Source organism: Oncorhynchus mykiss, chromosome 29 (genome assembly GCF_057628025.1).
Source record: "Oncorhynchus mykiss isolate SJ-2025 chromosome 29, ASM5762802v1, whole genome shotgun sequence".
NCBI classification, from domain to species: Eukaryota; Metazoa; Chordata; class Actinopteri; order Salmoniformes; family Salmonidae; genus Oncorhynchus; species Oncorhynchus mykiss.
The window spans coordinates 26,147,657-26,166,223 of record NC_143050.1 but is presented as its reverse complement, the minus strand read 5'-3'; the positions used below and the strand labels follow the sequence as shown (position 1 = coordinate 26,166,223).

The window sequence follows — 18,567 nt, the reverse complement described above, 5'->3', positions numbered from 1 at the left end:
CTAGCTATGTCACTTAGTCCAAGTACTGTATAACAGCATGAGAAGCATGCAGAACCTTTTGGCAAAGCCACTGCTTCTGACTATGCTGCATACATTTGAGTGTTACATCTCCCTGGTATGACGTGATGAGAAAGTGCCAGTCAAAATCTTGCGAGACACAGGCTCTGTGGAATCATTTGTTTATGAATCCGGATTGTCTTCTGAGTCAGATACAGGTGATTCTACAATCATTTGTGGGATTGGGTTGTTCATTTTTCCTGTTCCTGTGCATACATTGCAACTTGACTCAGATCTTGTAAAAGGTTTGTGTTGGTGTGCGTCCTCATCTACCAGTTAAGGGTATTGATCTCATTCTGGGTAACCAGTTAGCTGGTGTACAGGTCTGGGCTGGGGTAACCACCACCTTGTGGTTACACAGCAAACCCCTGTTCTCCCTGCTCCTGAGGAGTCAGAACTCTCCAGATAGTCCAGTTATCTTTCCGGCTTGTGCAGCGACATGTGCCATGAGGTGTCGGTATAACTGAACAAAATGGTCTGTTACAGAACTGTTTGACTTGCCTTTGCCTAAGCATCTTGACTGTTTCTCATGATGACTTGGTGAAAGAACAGCAGGATGACCCGTCTTTGAAGGAGCAGTTTGACAGTGTTGCCAGCTGATGGGATAGAAGGCTCTGCACACGGTTACTTGCTTCAAAGCAGTATGCTAGTTCACAGGTGGGTGCCCCATGGGGAAAACTTTGTAGGTGATCCAGATTGTAGTGCCCTCTAAGTTTCGCCAGACAGTGCTTTAAACCTCCCATGTTAATGTTGCTGGACATTTTGAAGTAAAAAAAACGTATGACCGTATTTTGCATTACATTTTCTGGTCAAGGTTGAAACGTGACATTTTTGCTTACATTAAATCATGTCACACATGCTAGTTGACTGGTAAGCCAAATCACTCAATTAAACCTGCTCCTCTGTATTCTATTCCTGCCGTTGATCAGCCTTTTGAACATTTGGACATTGACTGTGTTGGTCCTTTGCCCGCTCTAAGTCGGTCAGTAGCTATTTGCTTACAGTGATGTGCCAAGCAACCAGGTATCCTGCTTATCCACTATGCATAACTACTAAGTCTGTTGTGAAGGCTTTAATCGCAGTTCATCTCTGTATTTGACATTCTTAAGGTCATTCCCACATGTCCCACATTTACCTCCCACATGTTTCCACAAGTGCTACAGCAGCTTTGTCTAGCATAACCAGTCCTCTTGGGGTGTGTTAGTGCTTTATCAAACCCCAAAGTCTCTCCTGCATGCATACTGTACAGAGCTAGATTGTGATTGGGAAGGTTTGCAATGGTTACTGTTAGCAGCTAGAGAAGTTGTCCAGGAGAGTATAGGATTTAGTCCAAATGATCTGGTTTTTGGCCATGCAGTGCGTGGCTCTCTGGCTGTGTTCCAGGACAGCTGGGGAACAGTAGAGCATCGACTCCTGTTAAGTCAGATGATAGTTCACTTAGAGTTGTTTCTGCATTCTCAATTGCCCTAGACTACTTTTATATAATACGTTGCATTATATTGAAATTTGCATGCTCTATTGGGGCATTTGGATGACTGTAAACATACTGAGTTAATTACATTTATTGAAAGTTATCCTGCACTGTTTTCTGATACACCCTCTCGTACTCATCTCATTATGTTGTTGTTGGATATGCTCAGCCAATAAGGCAGCGCGTCTACCGTGTATCTCCTGACAAGCGCAAGCACTTAGATGCAGAAGTCAAGTACATGTTGGATAACGATATTGCTGAAAATTATTTTTCCAGTTGGCCTTCACCTTACCTGTTAGTCAAGAAGCCTGATGCATATTTTAGGCCATACACAAACTATCGTAATGTTAACAACATTACAAAGCCTGATTCCTTTCCTTTTCCTTGTATGGAAGATTGTGTTGATCAAGTGCATTCTGCAAAAATTGTGAGCAAGGTCGATCTTCTAAAAGGGTACTGGCAGGTCCCCTAGAGCAAGGGAAATGTGTGCTTTCATCACAACTTCTTATACAGTTATGCCTTTTGATTTTCGTATTGCACCTGCAACATTTCAGCGCCTCATGAACTGTCTGTGGTTTGGACGGATGTGTGGTGTACTTGGATGACATGGTCATTTATAGTGACACCTTGTCTCAGCATGTCCAATGTATACAAGCACTGTTTGATAGGTTGGCTTGGATGCATTTGACAGTTAATATGGCCAAATGTGAGTTTGATAAAGCAACGGTCACTTAAAAGCACTGACCACTTTTCCCAGATATGGTTCGCCCAGTGCATGCCAAAGTTGAAGTTGTTGAGCAGTGTCCGCCACCAATGACTAAGGAGCTTATGCACTTTCTCGGTATGGTTGGTTATTATCGACACTGCAATAAGAACAGCGGTAGCACCCCTGACCGACTTGCTTAAGGCTCAGATAAAGTATATTTGGTCGGACAGATGTCAAGCAGCATTTGAGAATGTAAAGACATGTGTTCTGCTCAGTGCTCGTTGCCCCTCGTTTGAATGACCTGTTCATACTCCATGTAGATGCTAGTAATGTAGGCCTTGGTGGGGTTCTGTTGCAGGCAGATGAGTTACCTCTCTAAGAAGTTTAATTCATACCAGCTCAATTATTCTGTGGTAGAGAAGGAAGTGCTTGCGCTTATTTGGGCTCCAACATTTTGATGTGTATGTTGGTTCTGGTGGCACCTCTCGTGGTGTACACAGATACTAATCCCCTGACGTTTCTGAGGTCCTTGCAGAACCCAAATCAGAGGCTTATGAGGTGGGCGCTGTTTTTGCAGCTGTATAATTTGGAAATTCGCCCAATTAAGGGCAAAGAAAATGTCCTTGCCGACGACTTGTCCCGCGACGTGTCCCCTGGATGGCAGAGGTGGGTCAGGGGATTCAGGTGGATGTTTGTTTGGTTTGGTAATAATTGATGCAATAAGGCTTTTTTCGGGAGGGGGGGGTTCTGTTTTGTTTTTGTTTCAAGTTTGTGGTGGAATCCCTGTGTTGGGAACTATGAGCCAGGTCGTAACATTGAACATCTCATTCCAAAATCATAGGCATTGAAATGGAGTTGGTCCCCCTCTTTGCTGCAATAACAGCCTTCACTTTTCTGGGGAGGATTTCCACTAGATATGGAAGCATTGCTGCAGGGTCTTGCTTCCATTCAGCCACAAGGGCAATAGTGAGGTTGTGCACTGATGTTGGGCGATTAGGCCTGGCTCTCATTCGGTGTTCCAATTCATCACGAAGGTGTTCGATGGGGCTGAGGTCAGGGCTCTGTGCAGGCCAGTCAAGTAATTCCACACGATCTCGACAGACAAACCGTTTCTGTATGAACTTTGCTTTCTTCATGGGGGCATTGTCATTCTGAAACAGGAAAGGACATTCCCCAACTGTTGCCACAAAGTTGGAAGCACCAAATCATCTAGAATGCCATTGTATGCTGTAGCGTTAAGATTTCACTTCACTGGAACTGAGGGGCCTAGCCCGAACCATGAAAAACAGCCCCCGACCATTATTTCCTCCTCCACCAAACTTTACAGTTGGCACTATGTATCGGGGCAGGGAGTGTTCTCCTGGCATCCGCCTAACCAAGATTTGTCCGTCGGACTGCCAGATGGTGAAGCGTGATTCATCATGCCAGAGAACGCGTTTCCACTGCTCTAGAGTCCAATGGTGGTGAGCTTTACACCATTCTAGCTTGGCATTACACTTGGTGATCCTAGGTTTGTGTGCGGCTGCTCAGCTATGGAGACACATTTCATGAAGCACCCTACAGCCTTGGGCTTCTGTTGGGACTTTTCTCTGACGGAGAAAATTACCTGTTCTGGAAAACAACCCTTAGTCTCCTATCTCCTAGCTGCATAGCAGTGTTTTCCCTAGACCCTTTAGCATTTTCATATCTGAAGGAAGTGGATAGGTGTCAACAAACAGGTGGAAGGAAGCTCCCCTAAGTCCATTGGTAAACTACAGGAGGAGGTTGTCTGCGGTTCAGGGCACCAGGCACATTCTTCAAATCATGCTCCATATATTAGGGCATATCAGCGACTGCTATCTAGCTCAAATTCATCTCTATGTCCAGTGACTACGATTAAATCTGACAGCTAACTGTTTTATGTGCTCAGATCAGCGTTTATTTGCAGGTCAGGGAATTGTTTAAAGAGTCATTTTATAATCTAACAATTTTGAGTCATAACATTCCTGTTACATTCTGTATACACTGATTGCCGGGGCATATGCTTTGAACAAGTATTACGGCATATCTGCAGGAAGCAGATTTACAAATCCAAACCCAATTGCAAATGCATGCACTCAGGAGTGTGGTAAAGTGAAAGCAATTCACAATGTATGCCAACCACCCTGATATATCAGAGGCAATATTTAATATAACACGCTACCTGTGATCGCCCAGGGCTAGATAATTACATTCACTTCTATCTCCCACATTTCCCTCTGCACTACTGATGCAAGGGAGTGAGGAGGAGGATTTTATATTTTATAGAGGGAATTTGAAGGACATGAGTGCATTACCATCATTCTGAGAGAAATGTCTGTTAAACGAGTGAATACTTCAAGCCCCAGAAAGAAAATTAGAATGTTAAGGCGGTTTGTATTTGTTTTTAGATACAAAAGATGGAACGGCCTCGAAGACTAAAGCCACTTTGAAGAAATTACAGATTTGAGATAATACATTTATAGTTTCCTTGGTGTCTGTCTTTCAATCCATAAATACACAACAATAATACCCTAAAGGCAACATGTCAATTGAAAATCTTACTTTTCTCAACTTGCCGTCTGATATCAACTTTCCTTCATCTGCAGTTCAAACTGTCACAAAAATACATCGACACTTGACATAATATAGCATTTGAATAAAACATCACACCTTTAATGTATTTAATTGGATAGCTGGTGGTCCTTTTCTTAATGATTAAATTGTCTAGACAAAACAGCGAAGTAACACTGCACTCTAAGTGAATATCACCCTTAGGGCAATACATGTTTCCTTCCAAATGAAGACACACTGGTTGGTGCTGCTGTTGTACTCTGTCACATCAAACAGATCATGCTTTTGTAATCAAATGGTATATACAGACCAAAGCATGACCGACAGGAATCCTCACCGGCGGCCATCTTAAAGGAGATAACTTGCCTCCTGTCATCGCCCAGCGGCTCGCTGGTACACCCATTCTAACTGGATGAAAATGAATCTACCAAAGTCAATTCTGGTTCTACCTCCACGTAAGAGCAGCTCCCGCTCAGCCCAGTCAAAGCTCTTCTTGGTCCTGCCACCAATGGTGGAACAAACTTCCCCCTAAAGTCAGGAAAGCGGAGTCCCTGCCCATCTTCCTAAAACGTCTGAAACCCTACCTCTTTGAAGAGTATCTCAAAAAACTCTCACGGCTCCCCGCTACAGATGCACAAAGATCAGGCCCCAAAACATGCTAACCTTTTACCATTACCAATAACAGGGAAAGTTAGCATTAATGTAGAAGTGTTCAGAAACATATTCCATTCTTATTTACAATAAAAGTGACTCTAAAAGGACACAATACATGATTTACCATTAATTTCTATTGGGCACAGCATTATCCAAAACAAACTGCAAATGCATCCAACAAGTTTGTATAGTCACAAACTTGATGTGGTCATTGACTGCTAGGAATATGGGACCAAATACTAAACGTTTTACTGTGCTCCAAGCATTGAGCTGTTTGTGACTTCAAGCCTATCAACTCCCGAGCTAGTTAGCGGGGGGCGCGGTAATAGCGTTTCAATCGGTGACGTCACTCGCTCTGAGACCTTGAAGTAGTTGTTCCCCTTGCTCTGCAAGGGCCGCGGCTTTTATGGAGCGATGGGTAACGATGCTTCGAGGGTGGCTGTTGTCGATGTGTTCCTGGTTTGAGCCCAAGTAGGGGCGAGGAAAGGGACGGAAGCTATACTGTTACACTGGCAATACTAAAGTGCCTATAAGAACATCCAGTAGTCAAAGGTATATGAAATACAAATGGTATAGAGAGAACTAGTCCTATAATTCCTATAATAACTACAGCCTAAAACTTCTTACCTGGGAATATTGAATACTCATGTTAAAAGGAATCACCAGCTTTCATATGTTCTCATGTTCTGAGCAAGGAACTTAAACGTTAGCTTTCTTACATGGCACATATTGCATTTTTACTTTCTTCTCCAACACTTTGTTTTTGCATTATTTAAACCAAATTGAACATGTTTCATTATTTATTTGAGGCTAAATTGATTTTATTGATGTATTATATTTTTTGTTAAACTAAAAGTGTTCATTCAGTATTGTTATAATTGTCATTATTACAAATACATTTTTAAAAATTAAATAGGCCGATTAATAGGTATTGGCTTTTTTTGGTCCTCCAATAATCGGTATCAGTATCGGCGTTGGAAAATCATAATCGGTCGACCTCTAACGTGTGTGTATGAATTCCTGCCTCGTTGTCTTGGATTATGGCAGCGTCCCCCTGCAGCCTAACATTTGTCTTTGTTATCAGCCAGACACTGGAGCTTTGAGAGGGCTGACAGTGTTGTCTGTCACAGCACTGGGGGATTCCTCCCCAGCCAGCTGCACTGTGAGAGCTGCTGATACACATAAGATGTTCCACTGTGTAGATATCTCACTCACCAGCACTGATAAAAGGAAACACTGCTTTTTCATGATGTTGACACGTCCTCTGAGATTTCTCTCTGGAATAGTCCCGAGAATTCAAACCGCCAAGTTCTCATTAAGACTATTTTTGTGAGCAGGGATTGATGAGAACTAAAGTCCCAGAATCCAACTTGGATGCATTGGTTTTGTAAATATGTCTTCTGACTTTAACCATACAAGAGAATAAAAAACTAACAAAAAGGGTCCGTAGAGTTACTTTACCACACAAACCAGTCTGTGTCTGTTTGAGCCTTGTCTTTGTCATGCAACCCAAGCTAAAAACCAAGTGGTAGAAATGCAGGTAAAAATAGTCCCAACACATTCACCAAGTGGCTGCACAGTTGGCATAACCCTCTTGGGAAAGCTCCTGCTACCTAACTACTGTACATCCCAACAGCCAGAGCCACATGAAATAAAGTACAGCACAGCAGTGATATGACTTGGATTACATCCCCCGTGGTACACAGCAGTGATATGGAGGACATATATTCCTCTGGGGGAGAACTTACCGGAAGGTCATCTGGAAGACCTGTCCCAGGTTTACTTGCTGACTCTTGTTGTTGTATCCATGCAGCATCTCCCCAAACAGGGTGTCATTGAAGCGGACATCCTGTCTCTGGCACTTTGGCCCCTCACAGTTCTCTTTCTGGAGAACACATGAGCGTCCGTCTGACCCAAGCTTGTACTCCTGCACACACCTGAGTGGGGAGGGGAATTCAGGTGGCAATAGACATGCATAAAAACATAGTGTATACATTTAGGCACTGTACACACGGTAATACATGCACACACATGCCCGCATACACACACACACACACACAGTAGAGAAAGTGTACCCAACTCATAGAAATAATAGATTGCAGAAGAATGTATGATTTAGCGGTCTAATATTTCAAATGAAAGCCCTTGTGTAAGCAGCACAAACATTTAAACCCGGACTTGTCTGCATTAAAGACAAACTGTCGTTGGAGTTGCACATTCAGCATTTTCTACTTCAGAAATGGCTGAGATGCACAAACCTAATGCTAATGAAACGCACAGAGACACACAGGCAGTCTCATGAATTAGCCTATAGTAGAATACCATATCCGCGTTCTATACTGTACTCTGCCAAAGCAGAGGTGAAAATGAGGATCAATCCCACAGTTGAGATATGTGGATGTGCAACAGTTGTTTCTAACAGTTGTTTTGGCCATCTGTGTAGGTAAAAGGCTCTAGCTCCGTTTTACCCTTTTACTGTTCAATTCCGATCACTGACTGACTCACCCACAGAACATGAGGACGTTGCTGGAGGTGGGGTCGTCTGGTAGGGGCACCAGCTGTTGGAGACACAGCTGCTCACAGCCACCGTTGAAGCCATCCGTGCAGTCTGTGCCCTTTGAGTAGTCATAGCAACCCATGCCGTCCTTCATTGGCCGCAGCCCGTCGGGACACTGGAGGGGCAAGAGAGAGACACAGTAGTGGGAGAGAGAGACAGAGAGAATAAGTAGGGGTCAACATATGTATGCAGATCAGGACCCAGGAGACAGACAGAGCAATGGTCTGCTCCAATTAACAACAAAGAACTCCATCTCCCAGAGTTCTCCTCTAGAGTCAGTGGGTATCTGATGAAGGAGGGATGCAAACTGGTGAGGGTCCAAACTGGTTGGCCCCCCCACTGAAACATGCACAAAATAACTACTAGGGGAAATACTGGTTTTAACTAATTAAAACAACAAAGAACATCTACATGATCAGTCTTTGTGTGTAAAATAAAAAGTGGCTAATGTGAACCTAACTCACAGCTAAAAAATGTAAAGAAAGCAATCCAATGTTATCTGTTGCCTTGACTTTACTGCAAATGGCACTCAAGTCGAGAAAAAAACAATACATTAATATTGCAGTTAGCCACGACAGCCTTTATAATAGAACGCTTGTGACCACACACATATAAATATTGCACTTGGGGTAGAAATAGAATGAAACAAACAGACATTGTATTTTTGCTCTATTATAGTGGCCACTATAGACATCGATCAAGTGCACTGCACATTATTACATTGTACACTTTCTGCCTGTGGACATCTGTTCTACAATGTGCCAGCAACAGTGAGAAAGAGGGAAAGTGTGTGTGTGTGGTGTTCCTTTCACCTCTATAGTGGCATCCAGCTTAAGCCAGGCCCAGTTCCAACTACACTTCATTCCTAAATCCAATTGCAAGCAAAGCCTCATTTTCACCTAATTCTCTCATTCTGAAAATTAACCACATAACGTCACTGTAGAGGGAAAACATTAGTTAACAGATAGTGGTTAACTTGTTAGCTAGTTAACATTTCACACAGATTGCCAGGGTTCAGTAAGCAACTAACGCGTTATAACTTGAGGTAACAGCAAGGCATCATATACCAGTTAATACTATAGTGAATTGGACTAACGTTAGCTCATCTGATGTTGTCTGACTTTATTAGCCAGCTAATTTTCAGACCATAAACTCAATTATTTGATCACATGAGTTGGCTAATGTTGCTCAACATTTCTCTGGCTAGCTAAAGGAGAATAAGATACATCTAACAAGATACTTAACAATGCTCCACCACACTTTCTCCCTCACCTCAAACTTTCCAAATGCCAGTTGTTTTTTTGGTTACAGCTCATGAAGTCCGCTTCATCACCTTCTCACCCGGTCTCCGTGGTCAGCCTTCTCACCTAACCTTACCTTTTCATTATCGTTCAGGGGACGCGCTGCTGTAACTGCCAAGCTGCCTTTCCGGAGAACTAGTAACTGGTTGTCTCTTCTTTCTTCGGTCGCTTGCTGCTCTGCATTCTGTTGTAATGTAAACGATTGGCTGAGCCTTGGATACAACCAGTATTGCGCCAAATGCGCATCACTCGATCGCTTACAGCTAGTAGTGATCCAACACCCACCACCAAACTTTTCTCATCGGATCTACACGAATCACGAAGATCACCTATTTTGGATTCAAAACGACGAATTTAGCCGAAAGCCGACTTGTTTGCATCCCTGATGAAGTGTTGTTTGGCAAATCAGGGAAAGCAGTCAGAGCAGAGCTCTCCAAATTCCAAATTAGTCTCAACCACATGCTTAAATTTCACCCGAGACTCACTCGGAAAAGGCATATTATTTACAGCGCAAGTACGCAGTAAAGTCCATACAGCTCCTCCAAAAACCTTTCAAATGAGCAAACGGGTTGTATTTAGACATATTTTTTTATTTTATTTATGGCCTGATAAAAAGAGACTTATTTATAATGACTTGAGGCCTATGGTGTGTGTTTACTTTAGATTAGTAGACTGATCTGAAAGCTCTGCTGGAGCAGAGTACAGTTTATGGAGTTAGTGTTGTGATAACCTGACAGTGTTGCTATCACACAGTGGTAGTACCAGACAGTCCCTGATGTTTTAGTGATACAATGACTGCACAATCCAACTGCTCAAAAGCTTTCAGAAGTAAATTAATCCTAAGTGTAGTAGTCGTTTCAGACAAGTTTTAATTCACTGCCAATTGCACCTCTTTATAGTGTAGGCCTACACTATAATCATGATGTGGCCATTACATTACAAAAACCAATGCAACAATAGGTTTTGCCTGCTATCTTATGTGAAGTTGGCAGGACCACCATCCTTTCATGTAATCCAAAACCAATCTGATCCAACACCTACTGCACACAATCACAAATACAAATCGTTTTCAAATCTTCAACAACACACTGAATGTATGTATTACCACATGCAAACCCCCCAAATCCCTCTTATTTGATGAAAATCTAAACAACCCGGTGACATCTCTGCTCTGTGATCGTAGTGGCTGCTGTTGTTGTTAGGACATATCTGGGGTTTATCTTATGTGGATGACGGGCAGCCATAACAGGAGAGTGATGTTGATGTCCGACATAATACCAGCTGACAGACATTTCTATCCTGATGGATGGCCAGATGTCCCAGAGGCCATAGTGGCACCCCAGGGGATTGTGGGGTAGCATACAGAGTGTGACATTGCCCTTTCACCGACATCTCAAGGCTGCTAAGTGGACGACGGTCTAAACATATGAGGAAGTACCATAGATGCATAGGTTGACCAGCTCTAGTAAAAATGGGCATTTTACATTTGATTTTAGTATAGAGCATTGCTATGTCATGTAACTCAATTTCAGAGAGTGAGACATTTTTGAACCACTACTTTTCCCAGGAAGTGGACTTGATCTTTCTGGTGAACCCTTTTCGGTTGTTAGTATTGTGGTTATTACTCATACATACCGGCCATGATACATAGTATGTAGTGATAGACTTGTAATGTAGATAAAATAGCCCTGTAGCTGTGGTGTGTTCCTGTGATAACGAGACTATACTGTAGAATGACAACACACACACACACACACACACAATCCACTGCAGCTAAACCAATCAATACTGCACTGCTCCCATGGGTGTCTGTCATCCACAGTGTCAATCTGGATCTTTACCGTTAGAACTTGTCATAATGGCGTCTGTACAATAATAGATTCCACAAAAGATCATACAGGCTTCTTGATGTTATCATTGGCCACATGGGTCTGATCAGAATTTATAATGACCAGGGGAGAATAAATTAAGTACTCAGACGGAGTAGAAATATATGGAGGGGGAGCGGGAGGGAAAGAGAGATGGGGAATAGGGAGAGCTCCCTCACTTACACTGTAGAGCCTTGGAAGTGCTGTTTTACGAGCCTGTTAGGCTGCGATATTGATCAGCGTTGGAGATGGTGTCGGGGAGGCAGATTAAGAAAACAAATAAAACACAGTGAAACAATTACCCAGCACTCCAAAAGGGCAACAGTAAACGCCCAATGGCCGGTCCATAAATGAAGGCACAGTGTTATATTCTTATCTATCAATAGCCTAATATGGGGACTTAGAGAACACAAACACATACACACACCTCAGAGGCTAAATTCACCACCTCATGTGACTGGAAGCTATTAGTTATAAGTTTGTTCTAATCACCTTTCAACACCCCAAGTTTTAATCAGTTTCTGTGCAATTTACTGAGATCCTTTTCCTTAATGACTGGTGGCTCGGCTGACATAGACATTCAAATGTTCCATTTTTGTAATTAATCTTAGCGCCTGGCATATCTATTCAGTGGATGAGGTAATAGTCAAGGAGGCGATTGCAGTCGTTGACCCCCATGTGTCATACACCAGAGACCGCCATATGGTGAGAAATGGGCTGGATGGAAAAACAGGGAATTAGCAATGATGGGGGAGAAAGTGGAAATACAGAAGAGAACTAGTGGGTTGATAAGTAATTCATATGTAGTAGGGTTTTTAAGTAACACATACACCAGGTAGAATACACTTTGAGAACGATACATGGTAAATCATATCGTCTGGTGATAGATGTCCAAATGTGTATCTATCTGACAGCTTGATTCGATTTGGAGCTGACAGAGATGTATGCCCATAGCTTTGTTATTTCTCCTATGGATCGGAAATTAGAGTGATGGAACAGCTTTATTCCACGAGTGCCAAAACACCGAGGACTGACGATCCCCTCAGAGAAATATGGAGTCTCTTGCAGCTGTTACGTTGTCCATTTTAATTCCTCCTATGCTTAATCTTCAAAGTGAAATGACACCGCTGTGTTTGATATTAATAATACATTCATATATTTTCAATGACCCCAAAGTCGCTTTATTGAAGAAACTAAACAAAAAACAGAGATTAAAACAAGTCCAGGCCAGAATAACAGCAGGGAGAAATCTAAACATGAAACAAAGAGAAGGGAAAAGAGTGTGATCTGTCACTGTACATTATGAGTGAGCGAGCAGATGATGTGTGTGTGAGGTGGGGTGGGGGTGGCGGGGGGGGGGGGGGGGGGGGGGGGGGGCTAGGTGGTAGGCCAAGGTGTGGCTTTAGGAGGGACTGAAATATGGAGGGAGGAAGTTCCCGAGCCTTGGAACAACCTGTAAGGTTTCTTAATTAAAAAAAAACTGCTGAGACTTTTTCTGAAATTAAATATTAACTGGATTTGTCCATGACTTCTCTTCAAATTTTAAAGAACAAATGGTCAAGTACCAATGCCTCACACACAACTCACAGAACAGAGAGCAAAAGGACAAGAAGAGATAAAGTGTGGCTAGAGCTCAATTCAATAAGACACATTGTTATTCTCCCTCCATCTAAACTAGTCCTTACATTTTAACTTGTTCTACATCTTCTTTTCAATAGTGAGCCAACAAAGAACAGGAAAGAGCAGGTGCTCATCATGTTTTGTACAGTCAGTGTACTGTCCAAAGCAATATGTTTAACGTCAAATCACAAAATCACAGTATCCAATTGCAATACATATCGTATCAGCACCACAGTGTGTGATAATATCATTTCGTGAAGTCCCTGGCAATTCCCAGCCCTAATATCTAACTCAGCAAAGCTCTGCCAGTCAGGAAAAGTCTCTGGATTTAATACTTTTCCCACCGGTTTAATGTGCAGACGGGCTGTGACTGAGCCAAATTGAATTGCTCCTCTTTTTTAACCCTGACACGATCTTATCAGTGAAGACATAAAACACAGTGGATGGCGGATCTGCCTTGACTCCTAGATTATACTGTGATTATGACATCAAACAAAAGCACTGATTCAATTGTCCCTCTTACTGCATGCAACGCCTGAATAGTCTGCTTTTACATAGACAGAGGTGGTATTGCTGTTATTTCAAGGAACAGGGAAGGGTGTATTATGTGTGTGGACTTCTTTTTTCAAAAGCCTGATATTTACGGTAATAGAAAGTTCAATTGTGACAATGCAGTACCTTATTGTATTCAAAATGGTTGAAAATATTTTGTTTTGAACGGCTCCACTACTAATCCAAGCAAAAATAATAGGCCTTTTGGCCTATTATGGAGTTATGGCAACTATACATCACAATGATCGACTTTCAGACAATACACTTCAACTTGAAAAACTGTAATAAAAGTCGGCCTAAAGGCTTATCTCTGCCCTTCGAGCCCAGCGAACACCAATATGTGGGTCTTCCAGACAGGAGAGAACATGACCTAAGTTAATATTAAGGACATCACCCAGAATCAAAGTCTGTTTGTCATGGAGCATGACTTTGTTTGGAATTCAATCAATGTCTGGAGGTTACCAAAAACTGTGGCTTAACGTTCAGTTTCAAACACAAGTGCATTTTCTTAAAGCAGGAGCAATGCTATTTTCAGACAGTGGGGGTTTGATTTAATTCCAGCCTCAGTGACATTGCAGAAAGGACTAATGTAAACGCTTCACGCAGACTGTCTCCCCTAAAAAGCGTTCCCCCTGGTACTATAAACGACACGGTCGATCCCCCCGTTTAACCACCATAACCACAGTGAAATGAGGAGCGAATTATGAAAAGGCCTTTGAAGGAAATTCTAACTATTGAAATGTATGGTAGTGAGTTGAGCTGTTCAGTGGGACAGGAAAAGTGGTGATGTGCATATTTCCAGAACGCTGGACCACAGGGACAAGCGGTGATAGGGGGATGAGAAAAAATACACAGCTCATGGTGAGGGGGAGGTGCAATGTTTTCCCCCAGACGTCTCTTCAATATAATACTAAGTAGGGCAACAGAGCACAGATTTGCTACTTGCTCAGAACTAATTATTTAAATCTTGACTTCCAAAGTGTGCTCCACATTGTAATGGTGTGATATATAAATGGGAAAAGTGCTTAGCAATACATAAAGAGCAAACCAAGGCTTGTGTATGATTTCCAAAAATAATTTGACAGCCAAATAAAAGTCTAAGATGGAGTCTGAAATCAATGACGCATCAGTGCCATACTGCATCCCAAACAATATTCCAGAAGACATCCCAAAAGGAAAAGGGAAATGATGAGGGATATGCCGATAAAATGATGCCATCTGCTCTTTCCTTGACTACACCCATTAATAAGAAGATGGATACTTTATCTGTAGCTACAATGAATGGAGTAGAACTATCTCAGGAGAATAATTCAGCTGGAACAGGTGAACTTCTGCCAACACAACCACAGAGTTGACAGAGCCACATGAACTTCTCCTGGCTTCCCCAGCGAGACTATTGAGCACATCAGGAGTGTGTAGGTGGAGGTGTGTGTGTGCACTTCAGCACAGATCAATGTGTGCTTGCTTGGAGCGAGCTTCACAGATTTAAAGGTTAGCTTGGCCTTTTGACTGTGTCAGGGCTGGCACTCTACTGACTCCCACCCCCAGGCAGGCACTCACACCTGTCTGTCAGAAGGGGAGAAGTCTGCCTTAACTCAGTCTTAAACTGTGACAGAACAGCACTTAAGTTACGTGCCTCTGTGATTTTTATTATGTTCTATTGTGTGTTTATGTGTAACATCAGCTAAACATGCACTAAAGGCAATGCAGTTACAGCGATGGCTCCACATAATATTTTTGTGTCTCAGATTATCTGTGTATTGAGTGGGGGGAGGACATTGATGCTGCATACATATTTGTAAAATGGTTTTGTTTTGGCCTAATGTAGAGAGACCTAGTTGACTCCTCTTACATGCAGATGCTTCCAGTAAATGTCCTATATAAATCAGAACCCGCATTTCCCTCGTTTACAGGGAACAATAAAAGGAAAGAAAAACATGAACGATGACTTCAAAACCTCTGCATGGACCTCTGCATGGATTTATTTCCATAATGCATGAAATAGGTCTCCAGAGTTCTAGACAGGGTAAAGAAATGAGTCACTTAATGGAATTTAAGCACCAGCGTGGCGGGCAACACCATTGTGTGTCTAGCTCCATTCTGACATGGGGTGTTGCAAAGCAGAACTAAAAGAATCAAAGAGAAAATAATACTGCCACAACTCTGACCCTCTGAGACATGCGGTGCAGGGGGAGGTTTTTATCCGTCGCACATGTGCATTAATCACGTAGGCACAGGCAGGGAGCTTTCTCCAACAGTGTTTATTCAGAATACCAATTAATAGCGCATTTCCATTTCCTGGAAGTACAAACAAGTGGCGGGGTAACTAACACCCTCCTAGCTGGAGACTCACGGCCTGAAGTCCAGACTCAGGATGAGAGGAAATTGAAAAAGACGGCCGTGTTACTGTTTCTTAATTTTTTTCTTTCTTCCTTCTCTTTTTTAGTTTTTACTTCAGAGGTTGAACACAGCTCTCCGGGCCTTTGATAAAGCTGTGTTTGCATTTCAATGAGCTGTGTTGGGCAGCATTAGTCACATCAATGCTGGTGTCTATCATCTTTGCAAATCAACCCTTTGCTATGGAGTTTGTTAGAAGTCAGTTTGAATGCTGACAGTGGAGGGGAGAGAGAGAGGCAGCAGTCTGTGGAAACTTTTAATAAGATTGTCCGCTGGTCCACACATATACCCTGGGGCTCCATGTGGGCTAGTCTGGGACAACACAATCTTATTAGTCCTGCTTCATTTATACTTCATTCACAGCTGGCTGAAAATTAATATTTTATTTTGGGCTATCTGAATTTTAAACATAATCGCTGTATGCAATCAGAGCTTCACAACCAGGCTACTGAGACTGTGTACTTTATGGAAGAAGCTATCTGACATGGTTGTGTCCTACAGGGGTATGGAGCATGATTAATTTATTCAATAAATATGTGCAAGTACTTACAAGGAAATCAAATGGCCTTGAGAGTGATTGGTAGCTTTTCTTTGCTACAGTAAAACATATAGTTATTGCTGGATTTTATAACTATTCATTTTTTTCCACTATTGATTGCAGGCTCCTTGTCTTTGTGGCAACACAAAGCAGAAATCAAATAGCAGCCTATTTCCTAGAAAGTGGGAGGATAATTAGCTTCCAGCGTGAGCAGCAGTTGAAACGACCAGCGTAACCTTTGAACCTTGTTATTTATTCTCATCAATAAGACTGCCACCTTTACAGCACCTCAAAGGGCATGCTTAGAATATATTTACAATTTTAGCTGAAACGGTTAGATATCCTTTAAGGGGACCAATCAGCTTTATTGGGGAGACATTTTATTTTTATTCTGTTGGTAATAAACAAGGATTTATGTTCTTTCTAATCTAAGAAAGACATGAACATCAAATCCTTTTAAACTCAACATTAATCTCTATCAAACTCATTGCTGTGCAAATGAAGACAGGAATATTGAGTAAGACCAATATGTCTCTGTTATAGAGCAGTTTAATCTAAATCGATATAGCAGGATGAGGCGAAATACAGAAGGCAATGCTCAAGGTTTTGTGTGAATTGGTAAGGTTACGACTCACTTTGGAAGAATAAGCTGCAGTTCTCAAAATCATCACACTCCTCCTACACACGACAGATTAAAAGTCTGGAACATCTTGACAACAACATGCAGCCTTTTTATTTAGAGCAAACAAGTTGCTAAATCCACTTAAATCAGTGTAGATGAAGAGGAGGAGACCGGTTAAAGAAGGAATTTTAAGCCTTGAGACAATTGAAACATGGATTGTGGACGTGTGCCATTCAGAGGGTGAATGGGCAAGACAAAAATATGTTAGTGCCTTTGAACAGGGTATGGTAGTAGGTGCCAGACACTATAAGTGCAGTGAGGCAATGGGATCACATAGCAAACTTGCTTGAATAATTGATTTTAACAAGCTAGCAACAAATTAGCGAGGTGGAACAACAGCCATTCAGCAACATTTCGAATGCGATCTGAATTTTCTAACAACATGATGTTTTGTAGACAAAGCACTCCAATCACTCAAAGGCTACTAAAGGAACCAAAGCCGGATGCCAAGAAAAATAGTGTTTTTTAAATAATTTCTTGGAAGTAAACAAACGTCTGCTTGGCATGCATGTTAATTGCAAATATATATATATACAACCTCACCCTCGATGTCAGTAAGACCAAGGAGTTGATTATGGACTACATCGATGGGGCTGCAGTGGAGCTAAATCACTAAGGACTTAAAATTGTACACACGGCGCGCATCTTCCCCCTCAGGAGGTTGAACAAGTTTGGCATTGGCCCTCAAATCCTCAAAAAGTTATACAGCTTCACCATTGATAGCATTTTGATTGGGTGCATCACTGCTTGGTATTGCAATAGCACTGCCCTCGATCGTGGGTGCTACAGAAGGTGGTGTGGACAGCCCAGTATATCACTGGAGCCAAGCTCTCTGCCATCCAGTACCTCTATATGAGGCGGTGTGAAAGTCCAGAAAATCGTTAGACTGTTCTCTGCTTCCACACAGCAAGCGGTACAGGTGCATCAGGTCTGACACCAACAGGCTCCGGAACAGCTTCTATCCCCCAAGCCATAATACTGCTAAATAGCTAACAAAATGCCTACACTGACTATCTGAGTTGACCCTTTCATTTTTGCACAGTCTTTAAAAACATTCACAGGACTCTACACACTCACGCACACTGACACTACAACACACACATAACATTCACACACATTTATACTTACTCTACACACACACACACTCAAATACAATCTTCATTTACACTGCTGCTACTCCGTTTATCATATATCCTGATGCCTAGGCACCTTACCCCTATACATATCTACCTCTATCACTTCAGTATCCCTGCACATTGTAAATGTGGTACTGGAGCTGACCCTGCATTTACATTACATGACCAAAAGTATGTGGACACCTGCTCGTCGAACATCTCATTCCAAAATCATGGGCATTAATATGGAGTTGGTACACCTTTGCTGCTATAACAGCCTCCACTCTCCTGGGAAGGCTTTCCACTAGGTGTTGGAACATTGCTGTGGGGACTTGCTTCCATTCAGCCACAAGAGCATTAGTGAGACCGGGCACTAATGGTGGGTGATTAGGCCGAGCTCGACAAACCATTTCAGTATGGACCTTGCTTTGTGCTCGTCTAGAATGTTGTTGTATGCTGTAGCATTAATATTTACCTT

At 42.3% G+C, this 18,567-nt stretch overlaps 1 protein-coding gene across 2 annotated transcripts in view; it reads right to left on the bottom strand.

Annotated features, from left to right (window-relative positions):
* LOC110509815 (astrotactin-2) overlaps nt 1-18,567 on the bottom strand; it is a 471,341-nt gene that overhangs the window by 180,773 nt on the left and 272,001 nt on the right. For both annotated transcript variants that reach the window (XM_036967227.2, XM_090226889.1), the window contains exons 12-13: nt 7,965-8,131; nt 7,208-7,396 (exon numbers count right to left, since the gene is read on the bottom strand). In XM_036967227.2, coding sequence (XP_036823122.2) covers nt 7,208-7,396; nt 7,965-8,131 — 356 coding nt within the window. The remainder of the gene's footprint in view (nt 1-7,207; nt 7,397-7,964; nt 8,132-18,567) is intronic.